Source organism: Procambarus clarkii, chromosome 86 (genome assembly GCF_040958095.1).
Source record: "Procambarus clarkii isolate CNS0578487 chromosome 86, FALCON_Pclarkii_2.0, whole genome shotgun sequence".
In the NCBI taxonomy this organism is placed as follows: domain Eukaryota; kingdom Metazoa; phylum Arthropoda; class Malacostraca; order Decapoda; family Cambaridae; genus Procambarus; species Procambarus clarkii.
Window position 1 is genome coordinate 7,409,180 of NC_091235.1, and position 21,898 is coordinate 7,431,077.

The window sequence follows — 21,898 nt, forward strand, 5'->3', positions numbered from 1 at the left end:
GGAAAACTATTTTTTACTTGTGTTGCTTTGACAAACTAAACTAGCATATCCTAATACCGATATCTATGCCTAATACCAATATCTGAGGCCTAATATATTACATATGTGTGCTATACTAGGCCTAGGAATATTTAAGTTTGTGTTCTAGCTTCATTTATTTGAAAATAATTCCTATAGAACAATCCTCCAGTTTAGATAGTTCCTATTGTGACGATCGTCAATAGTCATGAATATGTACATATTTAGCTTTTAGATAGTAATAGTCTGACTAGTAAGGAATTATTTTAAAATAACTGAAGCTAAAAAACAAACTTGTTCCGCTATTCCTAGGCCTAGTATAGTAATTAAAAGTTGCATTATTTGAATTTACACTAATTACAATTCATGGTAATATTTCTTAGCTATCTGCAGGCTTATCACTTTAGGGGTTCCGGCGGAGCACCCCCAAAGATACCGCAAATGCTTAGCAAGCTAGAACAAGTGCCCCCCTGAGCCTGCCTGTGCGTCGTCCCTTGGAAAAGAAAACAGGGGATGCAGAGGATCCAGGGAGGAGGGTGGGCGTTTTGTAAGTGAGCAGCTGCTTGCTTGTCGAGAACAGGGGGCCCCCCAGTGATTGATTGATGAAGATTAAGCCACCCAAAAGGTGGCACGAGCATGAATAGCCCGTAATTGTGGCCCTTTTGAGCCATTACCAGTATCAAGAGCTGATACTGGAGATCTGTGGAGGTGCGACTGCACCCTGCATGACGGGAGATATCTCCCGTGGCCCCCCAGTCTGCGGGCAGAGCTTATATAACCTTGGCTCGTTGCGCGAGCAGCTTGGGCTGTTAGACTCAGCTCCCCAGACACACGTTTTCTTTTCTCAGAAAACCCACCACTTTTTTTTTGGGGGGGGGGGGAAGCAATGTTCTTTTTCTGATATTTTGAAAACTGTAAGGGTGTTTGGGCAAAATTTGACCCATCGCCATTTTCACTAATTGGCATATTTTCAAACTCCAAATATGTGCAGTGAGCCAGAATTCGATTAAAAAATTACGCTCATGAGTTAGATTTGCGATATTTCCGATATTTTGAAAACTGTAGGTGGGCTTGGTCAAAATGTGACCAATCGCCGGTTTCACCAATAAAGAAAGAAATTGAAGAAATTAAATTCACTAAGTGGCATATTTTCTGTATAAAAAGTCGTAATTTCGACTGGTCAAGTCGTCTACTGCAATTTCGGATACCGGGCTAGAAACAACTTCGTTCACTGAGAAGTTTGTACATACAAGCCATTCCGTTCGTATATGCGCTGGTTTGTGTTCGCTGTTGTTCTTGTCTGAAAAAATACATGGTTAATACCAACAGCTGAACCATGTGAGGTCAGCAGACACTGACCAGGTCCACCAACTCCATCTGATTGTAAGGTGTGAAATAATACTATAGTGTATTTTTCAATCGCGCTGCCAATTATTTGATTTAAACCCATTCACTCCAGTACGTTGTTATTTTACTGTGCAGATTTGGGACCTGGCCCTCCAGTATCGTCCATGTGTATATTATTTGATATCTCTCTCGTCTCCTTTCTAGTGAGTACATTTGGAGAGCTTTGAGACGATCCCAATAATTTAGGTGCTTTATCTAGTCTATGCGTGCCGTATATGTTCTCTGTAATCCCTCTATTTCAGCAATCTCTCCTGCTCTGAAGGGGAAAGTGAGTACTGAGCAGTACTCAAGACGGGACAACACAAGTGATTTGAAGAGTACAACCATTGTGATGGGATCTCTGGACTTGAAGGTTCTCGTAATCCATCCTATCATTCCGTCTTGCTCTTCAAATAATTTTTGGGTTAACATGAAAACATCTCTCGAGTTTATCTCTCTAATGTTGTTTTCCCATCTTTCATTTTATCGGCTTAGTTCCTTTATTATGCCCCAATTACTCATCCATTGAGCGGTAGTTAAACTGAACCCAAATTTAATAGTTCCTTTTGCTAAGCAAGCTGCAGTCTTGATAAGTCAGATATATTTCTCTCTCGAGAAAGTGTATCTTCTTGTATATAAATGAATAAATGAATAAATAAATTCGTTTGTTTAATTCTAATGCTTGTAGGTGAGAACAGTTGTGAACGTCAGCTAGCGCACAAGTACATGAGCGCCCAAATACTTTTACACAAAAGACATGTACAGACAGGCGTGTGGCTTCTGACTTCTTTTTTATTGATTAATATTAAATATTAGGCGCTTACCTATAATAGTTATTATTTTATACAAGTATAACTATCACATAATAAATATAAAAGGAGTTTATCAAAAAACTGACAGAAGTGTTGTGTTTTGTGCGTTGTATCGTGTTTGTGGGCATTCGGGTGTGTTGTGTTTACGCTGGCGGGCGGCGTCCTTACTAACTCCAGATTATGTCTATTACATCACTAAACTTCATTTAATAACTATATGCCTGTTAAGTAGAAGATTTTAATTATTAATAGCATTATATTGTCGTTTTAATATGGAACACGTACACATATGCGAAACGTCTAAAGCTGGTGTCCGAAGTGGTAAAAATATTAGTGTGCGATGTTGTCAATGTACGGAGTGTCTTGTGACCCCTGACACCACCTTACGCTTCAAACTAGCGTTATGAAATAACATTTGAGTATACCTCTTGGTATACAAAGTATACACGTGAACTACAGTTACTAAGAATTAGCTGAGAGTCTTCAAGATGTGTGGAAGAACGGCCTGGTAAGTTCAGATTCAATTCAAATTCAAAAAAGTAATGCCACTGGTGACTCCAGGAATTATTTGATGTTATGACACATATAATGACACACATGTGTCATTTGATGTTATAACACATATTGATGAGCTCAGTGACAATACGTGTATCTTGTACCGTTCTTGTATAACAAATAAATGCCTTTTCAGGTCAAGTGGTCCCATTTATGTCTCGTAGCCCATGATACCAGCACCTGACGTGACCAGCCTAGTGTAGCCTTCATATAACTAAAACTAACATATTGAGAAAATCTAGAAAAAGGGTGTAGACTTGAAAGAGAGAGTTGTTAAAGGGGCGACTTGTCCCGCTAGCCATCTTTGCTACCAGGACAAGTCGCCCCTTTTGACGAGTCGCAAAGATGACTGGCAACTACAAATAATAATAAATGATTGTGTCGGGGGACAGGCAGACAGTTTATACATACAGTATATATTATGCCTATATCCAGGTTCCTCCCTGGGTCGAATTACTGACCCCGGCCAGCATGTAACCCCTCAAGAAGCTCTTTAGTGGATTATGCTGCACCTCTGCTTGTTTTGATGCCTGAAAGAAAGCTTGAAAAATTGCAGAACGAAGCCTTGAGGATAATCCTTGGGTACCCTCGTACCACAAAAGTACTTAACATGAGAAAGGAACTTAATATTCCGAGCATTGTTGATCGTGTTACTGAAATAAACTATCAAATTGGTTTAAAAATGCTTAGGCTAACTTGTAACGTACGATTAATGTTACGTTATTGAGTAGATTAGATAGACAGTGTTTAGTGAGTTTTCATATGTAACGGTTCTATTGTTACGTAAAGTATGGTGACAATAAACACAGACACTAAGATACTATATATATATATTTGGTCGAATATACAGAAGTACACAGGTGATACTTTGGTGTGAGTTGAGCGCACTGAGCGTCGGTACAGTATCTCGCAAGTGTCTGCTCTAGACCACACTTGAAAGTAGACTCTGGTTAATGTTTGCTATTCTGCTGCTTATATGCTCGGGCAACACCTCACCGTGTTGCCCGGGCAACGCCTCACCTCATTCATCTCCAAAGGTTGACAGGAATATTAACAATGCATTTGGAGCGAGTATATTATTGGGATAATCTACTCGCTACAGAACTCCCCCTCCCAGGGGATGAAAGGAAAAATACTTGATCAAGGAACTTAGCTGGTCGGTGAATTGTACGCCCTGCTCGCGTTACATAACCATCAAAGTTAACTTCCTCCTCTTCGCTGATGTCATCTAACTGGGGTCGCACAGGATCGTCCGTCGTCGTAGGATCAGGTTGTGGTGCGGCTGGTAACTGGGGCTGTAGGGTGGGAGGTCGTACAGGATCGTCCGTTGTCGTAGGTGGCGGTGCTGCTGGTAACTGTGGTCGAAAAGTGAACTGCGTAGTCGGCGGATGTGTCTCTGGAGGGATGTCTGGGGCAGCATCACAGTGTGCTGGTTTAAGGCGATCGATGGAGATGTTTACCCGCTGTCCTCGGCGTTCAATGGTGAAGAACTTCGGTGTTCGAGAAACCACTTTAAATGGTCCTTCGTAAGGTGACTGTAGAGGGCGTCGAACAGCGTCGACTCTTACAAACACGTGTTCAGTTGTGTGGAGCTCATGAGGCACATATGTAGCACGAGTTGTCGGTTGGCGTGGTGGTGTAGGCCGAATGTTTGTCATGGCCGCCCGTAATTTCTGGACAAAAGTGGGGTCTGGGGGTGTGATAAGTGGCGTTGGGGTTAAGAATTCGCCCGGAAGCCGCAGGCTAGATCCGTATACTAAGTCTGCTGCCGAGAATCCACTGCCCTCCTTCGTGGCCGAACGGATGCCAAGCAAGACTAATGGAAGGTTGTCGATCCAATCATCAGGGCGTGCTTGAGCTCTTAGGGCAGCTTTTAGTTGTCTATGAAAGCGTTCTACCATTCCGTTCGACTCAGGGTGGTATGCTGTGGTTCGGTTATGTGTGGTGCCGAGGAATTCCATAAGTTCCTTCCATAGATATGATTCGAACTGTCGTCCTTGGTCGGTGATGATGACAGAGGGGCTGCCAAAACGGGCGACCCATCCAGAGAGGAAAGCCTGGACCACTGACTCAGCTGAGATGTTGATTAATGGGATTGCTTCCGGCCATCTGGAAAATCGATCGATGCAGGTGAGTAGATAAGAATATCCTCTTGCCAACGGTAATGGTCCAACGATGTCTACATGCACCACCTCGAAACGGTCAGAAGGTAACGGAAACTGTTGAAGAGGGCTCTTTGTGTGACGATGTGTTTTCGCTCGCTGGCACTGGAGACATGAGCGAGTCCATCGTCAAACATCGGCATTGATTCCTGGCCATACAACATGCTCCGTTAGTAGTTTCTGGGAAGCACGTACTCCTGGGTGTGCTAGGGAGTGAAATACTGAGAACGTTTTCCAGCGAAACTGGGCAGGAATGTAGGGCCTAAGTGCTCCCGTCCGTGAGGTGTCACAGATTATCCTTCCGCCACCTTCCATCGGAATCTCGATGAACCGGAGAGCTGTGTCAGATGTTCGTAATCGCTGCAGATCAGGGTCTTCCCGTTGGGCCTTACTGATTACACAATAGTCCACCTAAGCTGGGTTTGTCACGACGTGGTTTATGGTGGGTCGAGACAGTGCATCGGCTATGACATTATTAGTTCCTTTGACATGACGGATATCCGAGGTAAATTGGGAAATAAATCCCAGGTGGTTGGCTACTCGAGGAGAGTGAGCATCACCCTTGGCCGCCAGCGCATAAGTGAGAGGTTTGTGGTCTGTGAGGATGTGGAAGTTCCGCCCCTCGAGAAAGTGCTGGAAATGTTGTATGGCTGAGTAGATGGCGAGCAGTTCCCTATCAAAAGTGCTGTACTTCTCTTCAGTGGGTGACAGGCGCGCTGAAAAGAATGCAATTGGGCGCCATTCTCCTTCAACGAGCTGTTGTAGTACAGCACCAATTGCTGTGTTTGAAGCGTCGGTAGATAGATTGGTGGGAGCGTCAGACACTGGGTGTGCGAGCAAGGTGAATTCCGCCAGCTTGTGTTTTATGTCGGTGAATGCTGTCTCTGCCTGGGGAGTCCACTCCAACGGAAGACGGGACGTGAGTTTCCGACTACGTAAGAGGTCGTATAAGTGTCGCAAGATGTCCGAACAATGTGGGATGAATCGATGATAAAAATTCACTACACCAAGAAATTCTTGCAACTTCTTTGGAGTAGATGGGCGCGGGAATTCCTTGATTGCCTCGATTTTCTTCTCTAGTGGTTGGACCCCTGCTGCTGACACACGGTGTCCCAAGAAATCCAGCTCTGGAACATGGAAAATACACTTCTCGGAGTTGAGCTGCAAGCCGAAGTTGCGCAGACGGGTGAGAAGGAGTCGGAGGTGTAGCAGATGTTCTGTTGGTGATGTACTGGCCACCAGCAGATCGTCAATGTAGGCATAGCAAAAAGGAAGGTCTGTAACGGTTCTATTGTTACGTAAAGTATGGTGACAAATAAACACAGACACTAAGATACTATATATATATTTGGTCGAATATACAGAAGTACACAGGTGATACGTTGGTGTGAGTTGAGCGCACTGAGCGTTGGTACAGTATCTCGCAAGTGTCTGCTCTAGACCACACTTGAAAGTAGACTCTGGTTTATGTTTGCTATCCTGCTGCTTATATGCCCGGGCAACTCCTCACCGTATTGCCCGGGCAACGCCTCACCTCATTCATCTCCAAAGGTTGACAGGAAAATTAACAATGCATTTGGAGCGAGTATATTATTGGATAATCTACTCGCTACAGAACTCCCCCTCCCAGGGGATGAAAGGAAAAATACTTGATCAAGGAACTTAGCTGGTCAGTGAATTGTACGCCCTGCTCACGTTACATAACCATCAAAGTTAACTTCCTCCTCTTCGCTGATGTCATCTAACTGGGGTCGTAGGGTGGGAGGTCGCCCAGGATCGTCCGTCGTCGTAGGATCAGGTTGTGGTGCGGCTGGTAACTGGGGTCGAAAAGTGAACTGCGTAGTCGGCGGATGTGTCTCTGGATTTAGCAGTGTCGCAGACGTTGAGACGAAGCCTGGAGCAGAGCAGAGAGCTGAGTGAGGCCGGAGTCGTGGAGCTCTATGTGGGAGAGCGTGGCGGCTCGATTGAGAATTGTGAGTGTCTAAACTCGGGGAGCGAGAGCGTGGCGGCTCGATTGAGAATTGTGAGTGTCTAAACTCGGGGAGCAAGAGCGTGGCGGCTCGATGCGGTCGTAGTCTGCTGTCTGCTCTGTGTCGAAGCTGTAACGTCTTGGGTTGATTAGGACTGTACACGCCGAGTACTACATTGTTGACTGTGGAAATTGTAGTCTGGTACCAAAAGATGTAGGCAGTGTGTGGACAAGCTCGGTGTAGCAGGAGAGAAGAATGTGCATAATTGTTGCGTCCTTGGGTCGCTGGTGGAGCATTTAGATCCGGGGCGGATGGGCTCGGGCACCAGGACATTAGGAGGTAATGTAGGCACGTAGTTAGGACAACGAGGTAATCACTGCTAGAGCTGAATTGTCCTGGAGGCGACGAAGAGTCGGAAACGCAAGCTGTAAGTCCTGTACTGCGCAAAGGGCTTGAGTCGGCAGAGTATCAAAATGCAGTGAACGTGTAGATGAATCTGACGAAAGAGCAGCTTTCGTGGGCGCCCCTGTAGAACAAGCAGTGCCCTGGCAGCGACGGAGAGTCGGCAGGACAGGCTGTAGATCACACATTATGTAGTTACTGATGAAGCTGCCAGATGAGTGAGTAGTGATCGTGGAGCAGCAAGCCGTAGTAGATGAAAATGCAGAGACGATCGCGATGAAAATCATAGCTATGGCAAGGGTGTTGGCAACGTTCCATGACAGGTGGCTGCGGTCCACAGCAAGCAGCAGCAGTGGAGGTCCAGTGAGAGTCCATGTTGTAGTCCATCGTGGCTGGGTATCGTCGAAACTTCGTGAAGGTCGAAAATAGCCTCCATCTGCATGAACCAAAATTCTGAATCATCTGCGTTGTATGCTGGAAACCTGGTAGATAAATCCATGACGAAGATCTAGTTTGTGACTAGGTGTTCTTTTTCACTCACTGGGTCACCAATGTAACGGTTCTATTGTTACGTAAAGTATGGTGACAAATAAACACAGACACTAAGATACTATATATATATTTGGTCGAATATACAGAAGTACACAGGTGATACGTTGGTGTGAGTTGAGCGCACTGAGCGTTGGTACAGTATCTCGCAAGTGTCTGCTCTAGACCACACTTGAAAGTAGACTCTGGTTTATGTTTGCTATCCTGCTGCTTATATGCCCGGGCAACTCCTCACCGTATTGCCCGGGCAACGCCTCACCTCATTCATCTCCAAAGGTTGACAGGAAAATTAACAATGCATTTGGAGCGAGTATATTATTGGATAATCTACTCGCTACAGGTCCTTAACTACTTGGTCGATGAAGCGTTGGAATGTCTGGGCTGCATTCCGTAGACCAAAAGGCATCCGGACGAATTCAAACAGTTCAAAAGGTGTTGTGATCGCTGTTTTCGGAATGTCTGCCGGTTCCACAGGGATCTGGTGAAATGCCCGCACAAGGTCAATTTTCGAAAAAACGGTTGCGTTGCTCAATCCCTGTGAGAAATCCTGGATGTGTGGTATTGGGTAGCGATCCGGCAGAGTGCGAACGTTGAGAGCCCTGTAGTCTCCGCAAGGGCGCCATTTCCCTGGGGCTGTTTTCGGGACCATATGGAGAGGTGAAGCCCATGGACTGTTCGAAGGGCGGATTATTCCCGCCTCCTGTAGCTTATTGAATTCAGCACGTGCTACCGCCAGTCGTTCCGGTGCCAGGCGGCGTGGTCTGGCAAAGGTAGGTGCTCCCGTTGTAATGTGATGGGTAATCGTATGTTGCACCTCTGGTCGAGGGCTGGCGGGTTGGGTCACATCTTTGAATTCATCCAGGAGTGCTTGAAGTTCCGTAGATGCGACTGGGGTGACAATGTTAACTTGTGTAGAGGTACTAGGAGAGGCTCGAAGTACTGCACCTGCGGGATCCACCATAAGTCGATGGTGTTGCAGGAAATCCCATCCAAGAATGGGTTGTTCCACATCCGCTATGAGGAAAGTCCACGTAAAGCGACCCAGAGAGGCGAACTCGAGAACCAGGGCGCGGGTCCCATATGTACGGACGGACGTACCATTGGCGGCTCGTAAGTCCAAACCAGGAGTACGGGTTGGTTTGACCAGTGGGGGAGGCAACACACTAGCTGCTGCACCTGTGTCAACGAGGAAACGGCGTTTGGTTATGACGTCAGATATGTAGAGCAGTGTAGTGTTTGAAATGGCGCGGTCACTGGCCGTTAACAGTCCCCGCCGAAGTAGTTTCCCGACCAGGAACAAGGAGCCCTACAGTTGCGGGCTTGGTGTCCGAACTTCTGGTGGTAAGAACAAAGCTCTCCACGATGTTCTCGCTGTCGCCTAGAGACTGATACTGGATTCGCATGGTACGTTTTCCCTGGGTGGAAGAAACGCCGGTTCTGGAGGACGTCGAGTTGTTGGGTGTCTGTAGTCTGCTGTGTATCACCGAGGTGGGACAGCGTAGCGTTTTCAGACGTCGTATGAAGCCGGTCTGCCAGTGTAGCCAGCTGGGCTAATGGGGTGTCGTCAGCCATACTGAATAGGGCCGGTTGAATGTGTTTTGGACAGAGTTGTATCCACAGTGATCTCACAATCTCGCTGGGGGCTGGGCCAGTTGCAGTATGCATCACATACTGAATATGCCGCAGAAGCTGAGCTGGTGTTTTGTCTGCTAATCTTTTGTCAGTGAGGAGTTGGTCCCTTTGTTGAATGCGGCGTTTCATTGCTGCCTGTAGAAGAGCGGCCTTCAATGCAGTGTACGTCCTGGTGTCCGGTGATGGCGCGGTGATGACAGCAGAGGCAGTGTGCATAGCCTCCGAGGGAAGTGTTGGCAGGGTACAGGCATATCGGGCTTTCTCAGTCGAAATTTCGTGAAGGTCGAAAATAGCCTCCATCTGCATGAACCAAAATTCTGGCTCATCTGCGTTGTATGCTGGAAACCTGGTAGATAAATCCATGGCGAAGATCTAGTTTGTGACTAGGTGTTCTTTTTCACTCACTGGGTCACCAATGTAACAGTTCTATTGTTACGTAAAGTATGGTGACAATAAACACAGACACTAAGATACTATATATATATATTTGGTCGAATATACAGAAGTACACAGGTAATACTTTGGTGTGAGTTGAGCGCACTGAGCGTCGGTACAGTATCTCGCAAGTGTCTGCTCTAGACCACGCTTGAAAGTAGACTCTGGTTAATGTTTGCTATTCTGCTGCTTATATGCTCGGGCAACACCTCACCGTGTTGCCCGGGCAACGCCTCACCTCATTCATCTCCAAAGGTTGACAGGAATATTAACAATGCATTTGGAGCGAGTATATTATTGGGATAATCTACTCGCTACACATATTTATTTAGTAGTCTTGGATACAGCAGTGCCGTACACATTGAGATGGAGCGTGGAGCAGAGCAGAGAGCTGAGTGAGGCCTGAGTCGCGGAGCTCTATGTGGGGAGAGCGTGGCGGCTCGATGGGGAATCGTAAGTGTCTATACTTGATGGGGAGTGAAAGCGATGTAGTTCGATGCGGTCGTAGTCTGCTCTGTGTCGAAGCTGTAGCATCTTGGAGTCGATTAGAACTGTACACGCCGAGTGCTACATTCATGACTGTGGAAATTGTATGGTCGGCTATTCTCATATCGCTTGCTTATATTTGGTGACTACACCTTAGCTTCCTCCAATAAGATAGAAGGATGGAAGAACTGTTACCTATAATTAGGGAAAAGATTATAGCGTCTGTAATTAGTGCTAATTATTTATGCCATTAATATAATGAGAGAGTGGAGCGAGTATAAGGTTTACTCGCAACAAACTCATCCTAACCCTTGCTCAGAAGCTCTCCAGAATTTCTTTATTGAAGGTCAGCATTGTTCCAGATGGATAACTTTAAAAAGCATTTTCCAGGAAATGCTTTTCCTCCATGGGGTTATAAACCTATGGAATCACCTAGCCACCTAAGCCATAAATGCCGAGATATTACTGCAGTTCAAAATCCAATTGAAGAAATCCTCATGAAATATGGGGAAACCTTTGACAAGCCCTCCAGTTTCCTGTTCCCATTGATACCATTAGATAGATGGTGGTCCTTAGGTAAATTCAGGTAATTCCAATACTAGTTTTGAAGGCCAGAGGACCTGGTAAAACATTTCAAGATTTAGAAAAAAATTCCTGGGTAACTGGAAAACCTCATATCACTGGGGACAAGCATTTTTATTCATGTGACTGTAGTCACTTTTGCAGTAAGAGATTAAACTAGATCAAGACATGGTTAACACTCAGGAAACAAGAGTCAGCATACCTGGAACAAAGTCAGAGTTGGGAACATTTGCAAGTAAACTGCCCCAGGGCTCCTTTCTGGTACTGTATCTTTATTAATTCCTCACTTGATTTCCATTATGCAGTCACACCATATCTTTTTAAATTTTTCAGCACTCTAGCACCAGATGAAATTTGCAAGGCGTGCAGTAGACTGACAGTTACCGACAGTGGAAAGAAGCAATACCAAGCCACTCAGTGGCAGGACCACCCAGGGAATTATTCTTATTCACCATCATGTAATATGGCTCCATCTCGCTTCACTCCTGTTATGATAAGGTATCACATCTTTTAACTTTTATCTTACATGCTAGTCTAAAAATCATTTTATTAAAGAGCATTTTTTATTATGAAATTTGCCAGAAATTAGAGAAGTACAGTAATGAAGGGGAATCTCTTAATACAGTACAGTATGTAAATGATGTTTGTTGTTTTTAATACTGTACATGTTTCCACAAGATTTTCTTTGTTGAAATTTTTCCTCATTCACTATCAGATTTACTTTGGTATATCCCCAAGTCTCCCCAGCTTGGTGACTTCTTTAGATAATTAATTAATATGATATATCCACAAATCATTCCTTGATAATTTTTAACTTCATTTATTTCATTTGTTTACTAACTTACTACTTAATTTTTAATAATAAATGATGTGTGTGTAAACAACAAACTATTACTCCACAGTGATCAGCATGTTCAAGGTACAAAAAGGAGTCATGATGGTGAGAAAGTAGCTCCTCAGCCTGTCATACAGCCCATGATGTGGGGGCTTATTCCTCCATTCTATAAGGTAATGAAGTGTTAGTACAGTATAAATCTTTCCTTGTCAGTTACTATCTAAATTAGTTTAAGATTCTGATTACTTTACAATCTAATATCCTCTCTTTAAATTGTGTATTTTGAGTGAGTGTAAGTTCTCTCATATTATTGACCATTTTAATAAATCCAAGAAATGGTAGGACTCAAAACATTTGATGACCATTTCACCCTCACCATACTCCCTCCCCCACAAATAATAGCAAAAAGAAACTCAATAACAAGATATGAAATATTAATACAGTACAAGAAAATGTTGGTCGTGGTTGATGTTGCTTGTAGCAGTGAGAGTATAACAATTAATTATATCTAATTATCTACTCATAATAAAAATTATTATTAATTATTTTCTGATTAAAAACTGAACAGTTATTTTCACTTATATCAGTACAGTACAGTAATGAGCTCAAGAGATATATACAGTGGCGCCTCATTTAACGAATTTAATCCGTTCCGGCACCGAGCTCGTCATGTGAAATGCTCGTCTTGCGAAACAACACTTGTTGGAGGCATCCGAGAACCAGTGGGAATGCTAGGAAGCACCATGTAGTTTGCTCATTAATCGAGCGAAAGCTCGTCAATCGAGACAAATTTTCTGCAAGTGACTTGCTCATTACTCGAAATGCTCGTAACTGGAGTCGCTCGTCACTCGAGGTTCCACTGTATACTGTGTTTTCTAGTTAATACTAAATATCAGTTTAATTTCTTTTATAATATACCTATTTTTTTATTATTTAAATTTTTACTGTATTTTTTTTATAAATTTTTACCACTTATCGTAGAAGTGTTTATTATAAATCAATATGTTGTTTCTTACTTCTAGGGCTCATCTCCTACTGGCCATGGCTTTAAAACTATCAATTGTAGATCTGAAGATATAGAGGAAAAGAAAACTTACAAACCATCACTCGATAAAGGTCAAAGGTAAGCTGTCCTTATTTGTATATACAGTACAGTGGTACCTCGATTTATGATGGTAATCCGTTCCCAGAGATGTATCGTGAGTTGAAATATCATAAGTCGAAGCGATTTATCCCATAAGAAACAAAGGGAATTGGATTAATCCGTTCCACACCCCCAAAAATATTAACTTAAAAATATATTTTATACTGAATACAATTTTGTTCTCTAACTACAATACAGTACATATGTTTACCTTACCTTTATGGAGGACTCTTGATGCGTATGGAAGATGGTGAGGAGGGGGGAGGAGGAGGAGAGGTATTACTGTTTGGAAGGGGAGTCTCCTTCCATTATAACATCAGGCAGTGATGATTTCTCTGGGGTACACTCTCTCCTACATTTTGCCTGCATACCACTAGGACCTGCTTGTGATTCACTGCTTGTTTGTCTCACTAAAAACCCTTCCATAGATTTTTGTTTTTCCATAACGTTTTACTTTTTGTCTGTAGTGAGACATCACAGTGTCATTAAAAAGATTAAGGCAACGGCCTACTGCACTGTGATTTGGGTGAGTCGTTTCAGCAAAAGTTTGCAATTCTTCCCATGCTGCACACATTTTTTTAATTAATGAGGAAGGGACATTCTGTACTGTCTCCTCCTCCCCTGAAGAAATTTTCTCAGCTGTCTCTTGTTGCTGCTCATTGTGAAGTTCTTCGGTGGTCAATTTTTCGCTGTATCCCTCCACCAGTTCGCAACACGCAATACTTGGAAGACTATGAATGCCACTTCTTTTTCTAAATTTCTCAAATCATCCCCTGCTTGCCTTAAACTCTTTCACATTTACATCACTCGTTCTTTAAAAGGTCTTCATGCAATTTCCTTGCTTTTTCACAAATGATGGCCTCTGAAATTCTATCACCCACTAACTCCTTGCTGTGTATCCAAATTAATAATAACTGTTCAACATCCTCAAGTGTTTGTGTTCTATGTTTTGTGATTATTGATACGCCTTTTGCCATTTTAGCACTCAATGTCCTTTTTCTTAGCAAGTATGGTGGATATTGTTGACTGAGATTTGTTGTACTGCCTAACTAGATCAGCAACCCGCACACCATCTTCATATTTACGAATGATCTCTTGTTTTTGCTCTATGGTCATCATTACATGTGTTTTCATATGTTAAACCTTACCACTGACTTTTTTGGGACCCATGGTGTGATATATAATAATCAGTTTTATATTCAAAAGGCAAAAAATCACCAAAAAGAAATTTAATTTCTTATAAGCGTGATCGTCACTATGCGGGCGGCTCTAGTAAACTGAGGCAGGTCGGCCCACACGACCGGGAACCATGCGCTCGGTCGACCCGAACGTGTACCAACAAATATTATTAGTCGAAGACACTATCATAAGTCGAGTCACATTTTCCAATCAAATTTATATCATAACTCGAAATTATCGTAAGTTGGGGAAATCGTAAGTCAAGGTGCCACTGTACTGTAAAGTAATGCAAAATATTGGCTTGCTGATTAAGTGCGAGATCTTGGATCTTCATTCACAAAGTTCTTGTATGTCTATTGGGGACCGTGAGCCAGAACCCAGTTCCCCTCACAGAGGTGGAGGGAGCAATGGCTCATGAACACTTTAAAGTTTATTATCTAGCCATTGACTAGGGAAGGCACCCAGAAAGGTAGGCAAATCAAAACAGACTATTGCCTGGTTGAAAATACGACATATGCTCTCAAAATATGAAAAGAACTCCCCCACAAAGAAAACAAACAAAACTTCGTCCAACCAACCCCCCCGCTCATTAGCTCCATCCCCCCCCCCACAGTGGGGGAGGGGGAGCTGAACCCAAACCAGCCAGTTCTTGAATGATAAAAGCCATTGATTGGAGGGAGAAAGGGTGCCAGGGAGTCTCCGGAACTCGCCCAAAAACTGCCGTTTCATTACATTCAGCACTGGTTTTCTGTGGGGAAGCCCTGTTTGCTCCCTGAAGCTAACTACCCACAGAGAAGGAAAACAAGGACTCACCAGGGAGGCAGCAGCACCCCAGGTATCAATAGGAAGAGACAGTCAGCCACAACAGATGCCCCAAAGCAGCACCAGGCTGCAAAGGGCCAGGGACAGTCACTAGACACCTGGTGGCCAAGACCCTGTTAGACCTCCAAAACCCCCATGCCCGAATATCATCCAACGACATGTTCCCAAACACTGCGGACAGAGCGGCATCTTCCGGAGCAAAAATCCAAAATATTTTTTTCACATATGCGAAATCAAAATAAAAAACCTCCACCAGTATTGGACCTTTACTTTCAACTGAAAGTTTGTACACAGAGGATGGCAAAGAAATTAGTGAAATCCTAAAAGGCCAGTATGAGGCTATGTTTAGCACCCAAAATAAACAACATGAAAGTTAAAGACCCAGATAGCTTCTTTGTGAATGACCTCCACACTCCAGATAATATACCTGATAAGTGATATTAACACAAGCACAGATGACTGTGAAAGATAAATTAACAACATGCCCATGCACTCAGCCCCAGGTCCTGATTCATGGAGTCAAATATTCATAAAGAAATGTAAAGTATCAGTAGTGTGCACGATCAGTGCTATATGATGAAAGGGCCTAAATACAGGGGAGATAGCAGCAGCACTTAAATCAGCAGATATAGCTCCTCTGCACAAGTTAGTAAAACTTTGGCAAAGAACTATAGACCAGTTGCACTAACATCACACAAACATCGAAAGAATGATTAGGAATCAAATCTCAAGTTTGATTCAATTAGAAATCAAGTTTTATGGAAAACATTGTCCATCACAACTCGGGACAACATGGGTTTAGAGCAGGAAGATCATGTCTGTCACATTTAGAAAAACAAAATGTAGATATTATATACACAGACTTTGCGAAGGCATTCGACAAGTGTGACCATGGAGTGATATCCCATAAAATGAGATCAATAAAAATAATGGGTAAAGTGGGGCATTAGAATTTCTAATTTCTTTCAAACAGAATGCATAGAGTAACAATTAAATAAGATCAATGCACTCCAAGTGCAGTGAAAAGCTCTGTACCTTAAGGCATGCCCTTGCCCCAGTGCTATTTCTCATTCTTATCTTGGCTATAGACAAAAATGCTAGTCACAGCTTCGTGTCATCCTTTACAGATGACACAAAAATCAGCATGAAAATTTCCTCTGTAGAATCTCTGAAAAACTACAAGCTGATATTAATAAAGTCTTTGATTGGACAAAGAAAAATAACATGATGTTTAACGGTGATATGTTCCAGGTACAGTATTTAGGTACTCACCTAGTTGTGCTTGCAGGGTTGAGCTCTGGCTCTTTGGTCTTGCCTCTCGACTCTCAATCAACTAGTGAAGGCATGGTGGAAATGAGGACCTTAAACAAAATAAAGGGTAAAAGACACATTCAGACTTACTCTTAGAAGAAAAGCATCATGTCAAAGATCTGGGAACTATGATGTCTGACGACGAGGCATTTTATGGAAGATGAATAAGATGGATGGTGATAAGGAAAATGATAAGATGGATTATGAGAGTTGTCAAATCCAGAGACCCCCACAGAAATGCAGTACTACTGTATTTAAATCACTCGGTACTTACTTTCCCTTTCAGAGCAGGAGAGATTTCTGAAATACAGTTGAGGGAATACAGAGAACCTATACAGCTCGCATAAAAATGATAAAATGTCTAAATTATTGGGATCATCTCTTGACCTCTAAAAATGTACTCAATGGAAAGAAGATGCAAAAGGTATCAAATAATATATACATGGAAGATACTGGAGGGATAGGTCCCTAATTTTCACAGTAGAATAATAAAATACTGGAGTAAAAGATACAGAAGGAAATGCAGAATAGAACCAGTGAGGAGTAGAGGTGCCATAGGCACAATCAAAGAGCACTGTCTGAACATCAGAGGTCCATGGCTGTTGACTACCCTTCAAGCAAGCATTAGCAACATTGATGTTTTCAAGATGCATTTAAATAAGTTCTTGCAAGAAGTGCCGGACCAACTAGGTTGTAGTGGATATGTGGGCCTGTGGGCCGCTCCAAGCAACAGCCTGTTGGACCAAGTTGTCACAAGCCAAGCTTGGCCTCAGGGCTTGATCGGGAAGTAGGAGAAATCCAGAAACCCCTTCAGGTATACTCCAGGTAAGCATAGCTTGTGTTCCTTCCAACATTCTGTGATCATTACACTATCCTGTACTCATTACACCAGCTTGTATTCACTACATTACTGTATTTATTACATCTTCTGTACTCTTTAAATTATCCTGTTCATTTTGTGAGACAGGCTAGCTTAGGCATACTTTTTTCCATCACCTTCATGCTATCAACCTGTAAATGACTATAGTACTGTACTAAATATTCCCAGGGTAAATTATAGTCTCCATAGAATTATTATTATCAATAAACAACCAGCACCACAACTTCAATCATTGTAAACACCACAACTACACACACTAAAAATATCCCAACCACACACATAATCACTACACAACCACAATCAGTACTACTACTGCAAAACATCACTACAAACAACCACTAAAGACAACTACAGTACTAAAGATACAAATAACATTTCACCATTCTCATTATATACATTGTGCTCATGAATAAACTTTCAGAACTCATTGGCCTACACCTGAGTACGGCTTCCAATTCCGTGCCTTTACACAGGCGCCTAGACAGAGGGGCAGAAAGATTCCTGACTTGCTCAAGGTGAGGCCTCCACCTCAGTGGTTCAACCTCTTGTACCCATGTATACCCTCATTGTACTCTTTAGTGCTCTTTAATCATTGCACATCTATGCTCATTACACTGCTGCTTATATACCGAGATACAACCCTGGGATACATTTCTGAACTGTCTCCATTTGTTATTGCATGTATTATTATTATTATTATTATTATTATTATTGTTGTTATTACAGTATTGTTGTTATTACTGTGAATTAGATTTCTGTGTTACTGAGAGAATTAATATATAGCAATGCCACAGGTGTGTTATCTTGTGTGATGGCTTTTATGAGTGGCAGACCACGAAAGGAGAGAAAGACAAGCAGCCTTATTTCATATATGCTTCTCAACCGAAAGGGGTAAGGAAATTAATATTTTATTGAATTTTGGAAAGTCACTTTCCTGGAGGAGCCCAATGTGGCTCACTGAAGAGATGGTTCCCATCTACCAGGTCACATTAGTTGTGGGGTTCTTGGGCCTACCAGGGTCCAGAGCCAGAACCTAACCTCCCTAACAGAGGCACAGGGAACAGTGATATTTTACCTCATCACTGGGAAAGGCATTTATAAAGTCAGCGACTCAAAACAAACCTCTACCGAGTTCAAGAGATTGAAGTCTTGAAACCCGCCTAATGAGCGATCGAATCTCTTGAAACTAGCATCAGCTCATTCACCCTATCTCCCTCATTCATTTTGGGAAAGGGGGCAAAAGGCTCACCATCTCCCAGGGTCTGAGCAGTCAGTTTTTGCACTGATATAACTGGGGTCACCTGACAGGTGTAGTGGTTCCTAGATGGCCTCTCTTTCATTCAAGCTCCACTGTTTCAGCTGTGTGTTTTGGGCTTTTGTACTTTTGTGGTTTTTCTTGTTCACTGCTGTTTAACATGAGCCTGGCTTGTAGAGTGTTCGGAGATGCATGTGCTCTGGGTTACCTTCCCTGTGTACTCGCTGATGCTGCCATTGCTTGCCAGAGTTGTCTTTCCTGGAGTGTTTAGAAATTGCTTCCCTAGAGGTCCACCTCACTTGTAGTGGCTCTTGCCCAGGGTGTATCAAGGGTTTTGTGCCTTTTCTGTCTTAACCAGTGCGACTTTCCTGGCATGGATCACTGGTGGTTTGTGGGCTTCCATTAAGCAGACCAAAGTCGGCCTTCTCAGCCGTGTAACCCCAGGCTGTGTCATCTTACTTTTAGATATGGAATAGCATCTCCTGTGCCTTGGGTGTCCTGCTTGATTTACCCTTCAGGCCCCGGAAATCCTTTGTGGGTTCGGTGGCCCTATAGGCATCCCCCCAAACCTGATCTCACCTTGTGCGAGCTTGAGGGTTGTTCATCACCTGTGCCACAAAACAACTATCACTCATTCTGCCTCCACCATGCTACGTGTTGGTTCAGTGACACCTTCGACCCTGAATCCTGTGGGGTTTCCTTTCCCTATGTGACTTCTTTCTGATCCTCCTGATGAGGTTAGAGCATATTGGGGCAGCATCTGCTTTGCGAGTTCATTTTGCATTGTTACGAGGGTCCAAACTATGTACCTGGTTGGATGTCGCAGAGTTGTCCTGTCTAGTATTTAGGAACCTGGAACTGAGTGTTTGTGAACTTTGCCTTGGCTCCATTCACATTTTCTCTTCCTTCCCCTTTGGGTGGAATTTGCCTTTCTGATCCTTCCCACCTGCTTCCCCATTTTAGCTCAATATGTGGTTCAACCAGTTCCGGGGATTGTCCCTTCCATATCAAACGTGGAGGCAGTTGAGCTGGCTAGTCCTGCTGAGGCTTCAAAGTTTGCTTTTCAGCCAGCCTCCCCTACTTTTGTAGTTTCTCCTCTGGACTTCTCTTTTATTTCCCAGTCAGTGGGCTCAGATGCTGGTTCCACCCTGGGACCCACGAGTGTGGCTCAGTGGCTTGGGGGAGTCTGATGTGGGCCTGTGGGTCCCATTTCACCCTTAAGTGGTTCCTGGTTGCCCACTAGTTGGAGGGTCTTTTTTTTTGTAAGGGGTGGAAGGGATTTTTGCATCCTCCCTCCCTCCCTGCACGAGCATAATTTGGGTGCAGCTTTCCCCAAAGTTTGGTTCTTTGTGCCTTTGGGCAAATTGGGATCATATTCCAAAAGTTTCCTTCCTCTCGGGTCTCTCCTTCGGCGGCATGGGAGGCACTCTTCCCATACCCCCTGCAAGACCTGGATTATGCCTCTTTGATGGACCCTTCCTCTTTTGAGTTTGGGTTTTCTCCTTTGTGGATGCATCCTGATTCCTGTGGGTTTTTTTCTCCTCCTTGGAGTCATGAACAGTTTCTTTAGTACTTCACTATCCATGAAATTAAAGTGATTCTGAAGTTGGAAAGTGCAGCATATGCTCCTCACATAATGTCCTTTATGGGTTCCTCTGGTGGCAATCTACTATCCAGAACCACTCCTATTTCTCTTTCTTTGTTAGATTTCTTTAAGTCCTTTCCACATAATTTGTATGTTGTGTGTGGTCTATTTTTTACGGGCTATTCATGCCCGTGCCACCTCTTGGGTGACTTAATCTTCATCAATCGGTCTATTTTCTTCTATTCCACATTTAATAACTTGGCATTTATTCACATTAAGTCACTGGTATGATGTGTGCTTTCTTGGACACCAAATAGTGACTCTCTTTAGCCCCTCTTGCTCTGGGACATAAACTCCACTAAAAGATTTACCAAAATCTTTGTTCCATTTTTATAAAACATGTGGGGTCCTAAACATAGGCTACCCACACCATAAACATAGGCATACCACACTGCTACCAGGTAGTGTGCACTGTACAAGGCTAGCTGGAGTACCAGGTCAGGTCACCAGGAGCAGTCTCCTCTCATCCCTGTAGTAGCTTCACCTCTTCTCTTCTAAGTATTGTCAGGCCATTGTACAAGTCACCTAAAGACAGAAACCAAGACTGGGCTGGAGAGAGGCTTGGTGTAGCTTGCTCCTTTGAGGTCAAGGACAGTGAGTGCCCACCCCAGCCATTAACATGGGCTGACCTAGCTGACATTACGCTTGACCAGTAGCTCCCAATGGCTACCTCCTAATATTGCCCTGCTATGTCACATTTCAAAAGTACCCCAAATCCTTTTCAAAACTTCATGCACCTATTTGAACATTAGCAACTAGTGGACTGAATAAAAGATATTAGACTTTTCTACCTATGCTTCATCTATCCAACACATCAACTAAAATAGTCCTAAACATGGATGAAATGGGAAATACCTCTCGTAGAGGTGAATTGTGTCTTATGAAGGACTGTGAATCATAACAATACCAATCTCAGCTCAGGTTTAAGTGAAGTTTTGTAGCGATTACCTACCCTGTGGAAAGTGAGTTTTGGGAATACTAGTACTGAAATCACAAGCAGTGATGGCTGACTGTTGTTCTCATTCTACGGTAGACAGCATCATTGTGAACTTTTCCAGTTTTACCAAGTCTTAAGAGGGCTTTGTAGAATTTAGGATTTATGTATTTGATTTGAGGCCAGTGCCGTTCAGTATTAAGGGCTAGAAACCTAGTAGGCTATATTTCACCCCATCCCAGACTCCGTAGAACTGTCACTGACTTTAAGATTTTCTTCAATGATAAGTGTTATTTTCATTATATTATTATTTTACAATTAATTATTGATTATTACAGGTTGAAATATGGAATCAAGAAAGTTGGAACACGCCAGAAGTATGGAGTGAAGAGGAAGGCTGGAATGGACCTCATTTGCTAAAAATGGCAGGAATCTTTTCACGTTGGTTTTCAACAGAGGTAAGTATTGTACTGGCATTGGAAGCCACAGTAAACTTTTCAAGCTGCCTGTGAAGGGTCATTATAGGTGCTAAGGGATCACTAAAGAATTAAGCCTATGATGATCATACTGATCAGAAATCCACTCATAAAAGTTCAAAGTCCTTCCAAACTCTTCCTTAGCATCATAGGAGCAGTGCCTCCCTCTACCTTCTTTGTACACAGCACTTAACAAAATAGACAGAATAATAACTTTTAATTAATAAAACTTAGAATAAAGCAGAGATAAATGTATTAAAATATTTATACAGATTGATATTTTATAATTATGATGTATTGTGCATGTAGTAAGGTTAGCAGTGCTGAGAGAGTGGCAGTGAGGAAGAAAGAAGATTTTTATATTTAAACAAATATTTAATACAAGAATTTTATCATGAGATGTGCTGGGATAGAGATAGCTACAACTT

At 43.1% G+C, this 21,898-nt stretch overlaps 1 protein-coding gene across 1 annotated transcript in view; it reads left to right on the forward strand.

Annotated features, from left to right (window-relative positions):
- Positions 1-2,327: 2,327 nt before the first annotated feature.
- LOC123767416 (abasic site processing protein HMCES) overlaps positions 2,328-21,898 on the forward strand; it is a 29,370-nt gene continuing 9,799 nt past the window's right edge. The window contains exons 1-6 of the mRNA XM_045757108.2: positions 2,328-2,724; positions 11,323-11,487; positions 11,892-11,997; positions 12,847-12,947; positions 17,955-18,051; positions 21,333-21,452. Coding sequence (XP_045613064.2) covers positions 2,705-2,724; positions 11,323-11,487; positions 11,892-11,997; positions 12,847-12,947; positions 17,955-18,051; positions 21,333-21,452 — 609 coding nt within the window. The 5' untranslated portion in view covers positions 2,328-2,704. The remainder of the gene's footprint in view (positions 2,725-11,322; positions 11,488-11,891; positions 11,998-12,846; positions 12,948-17,954; positions 18,052-21,332; positions 21,453-21,898) is intronic.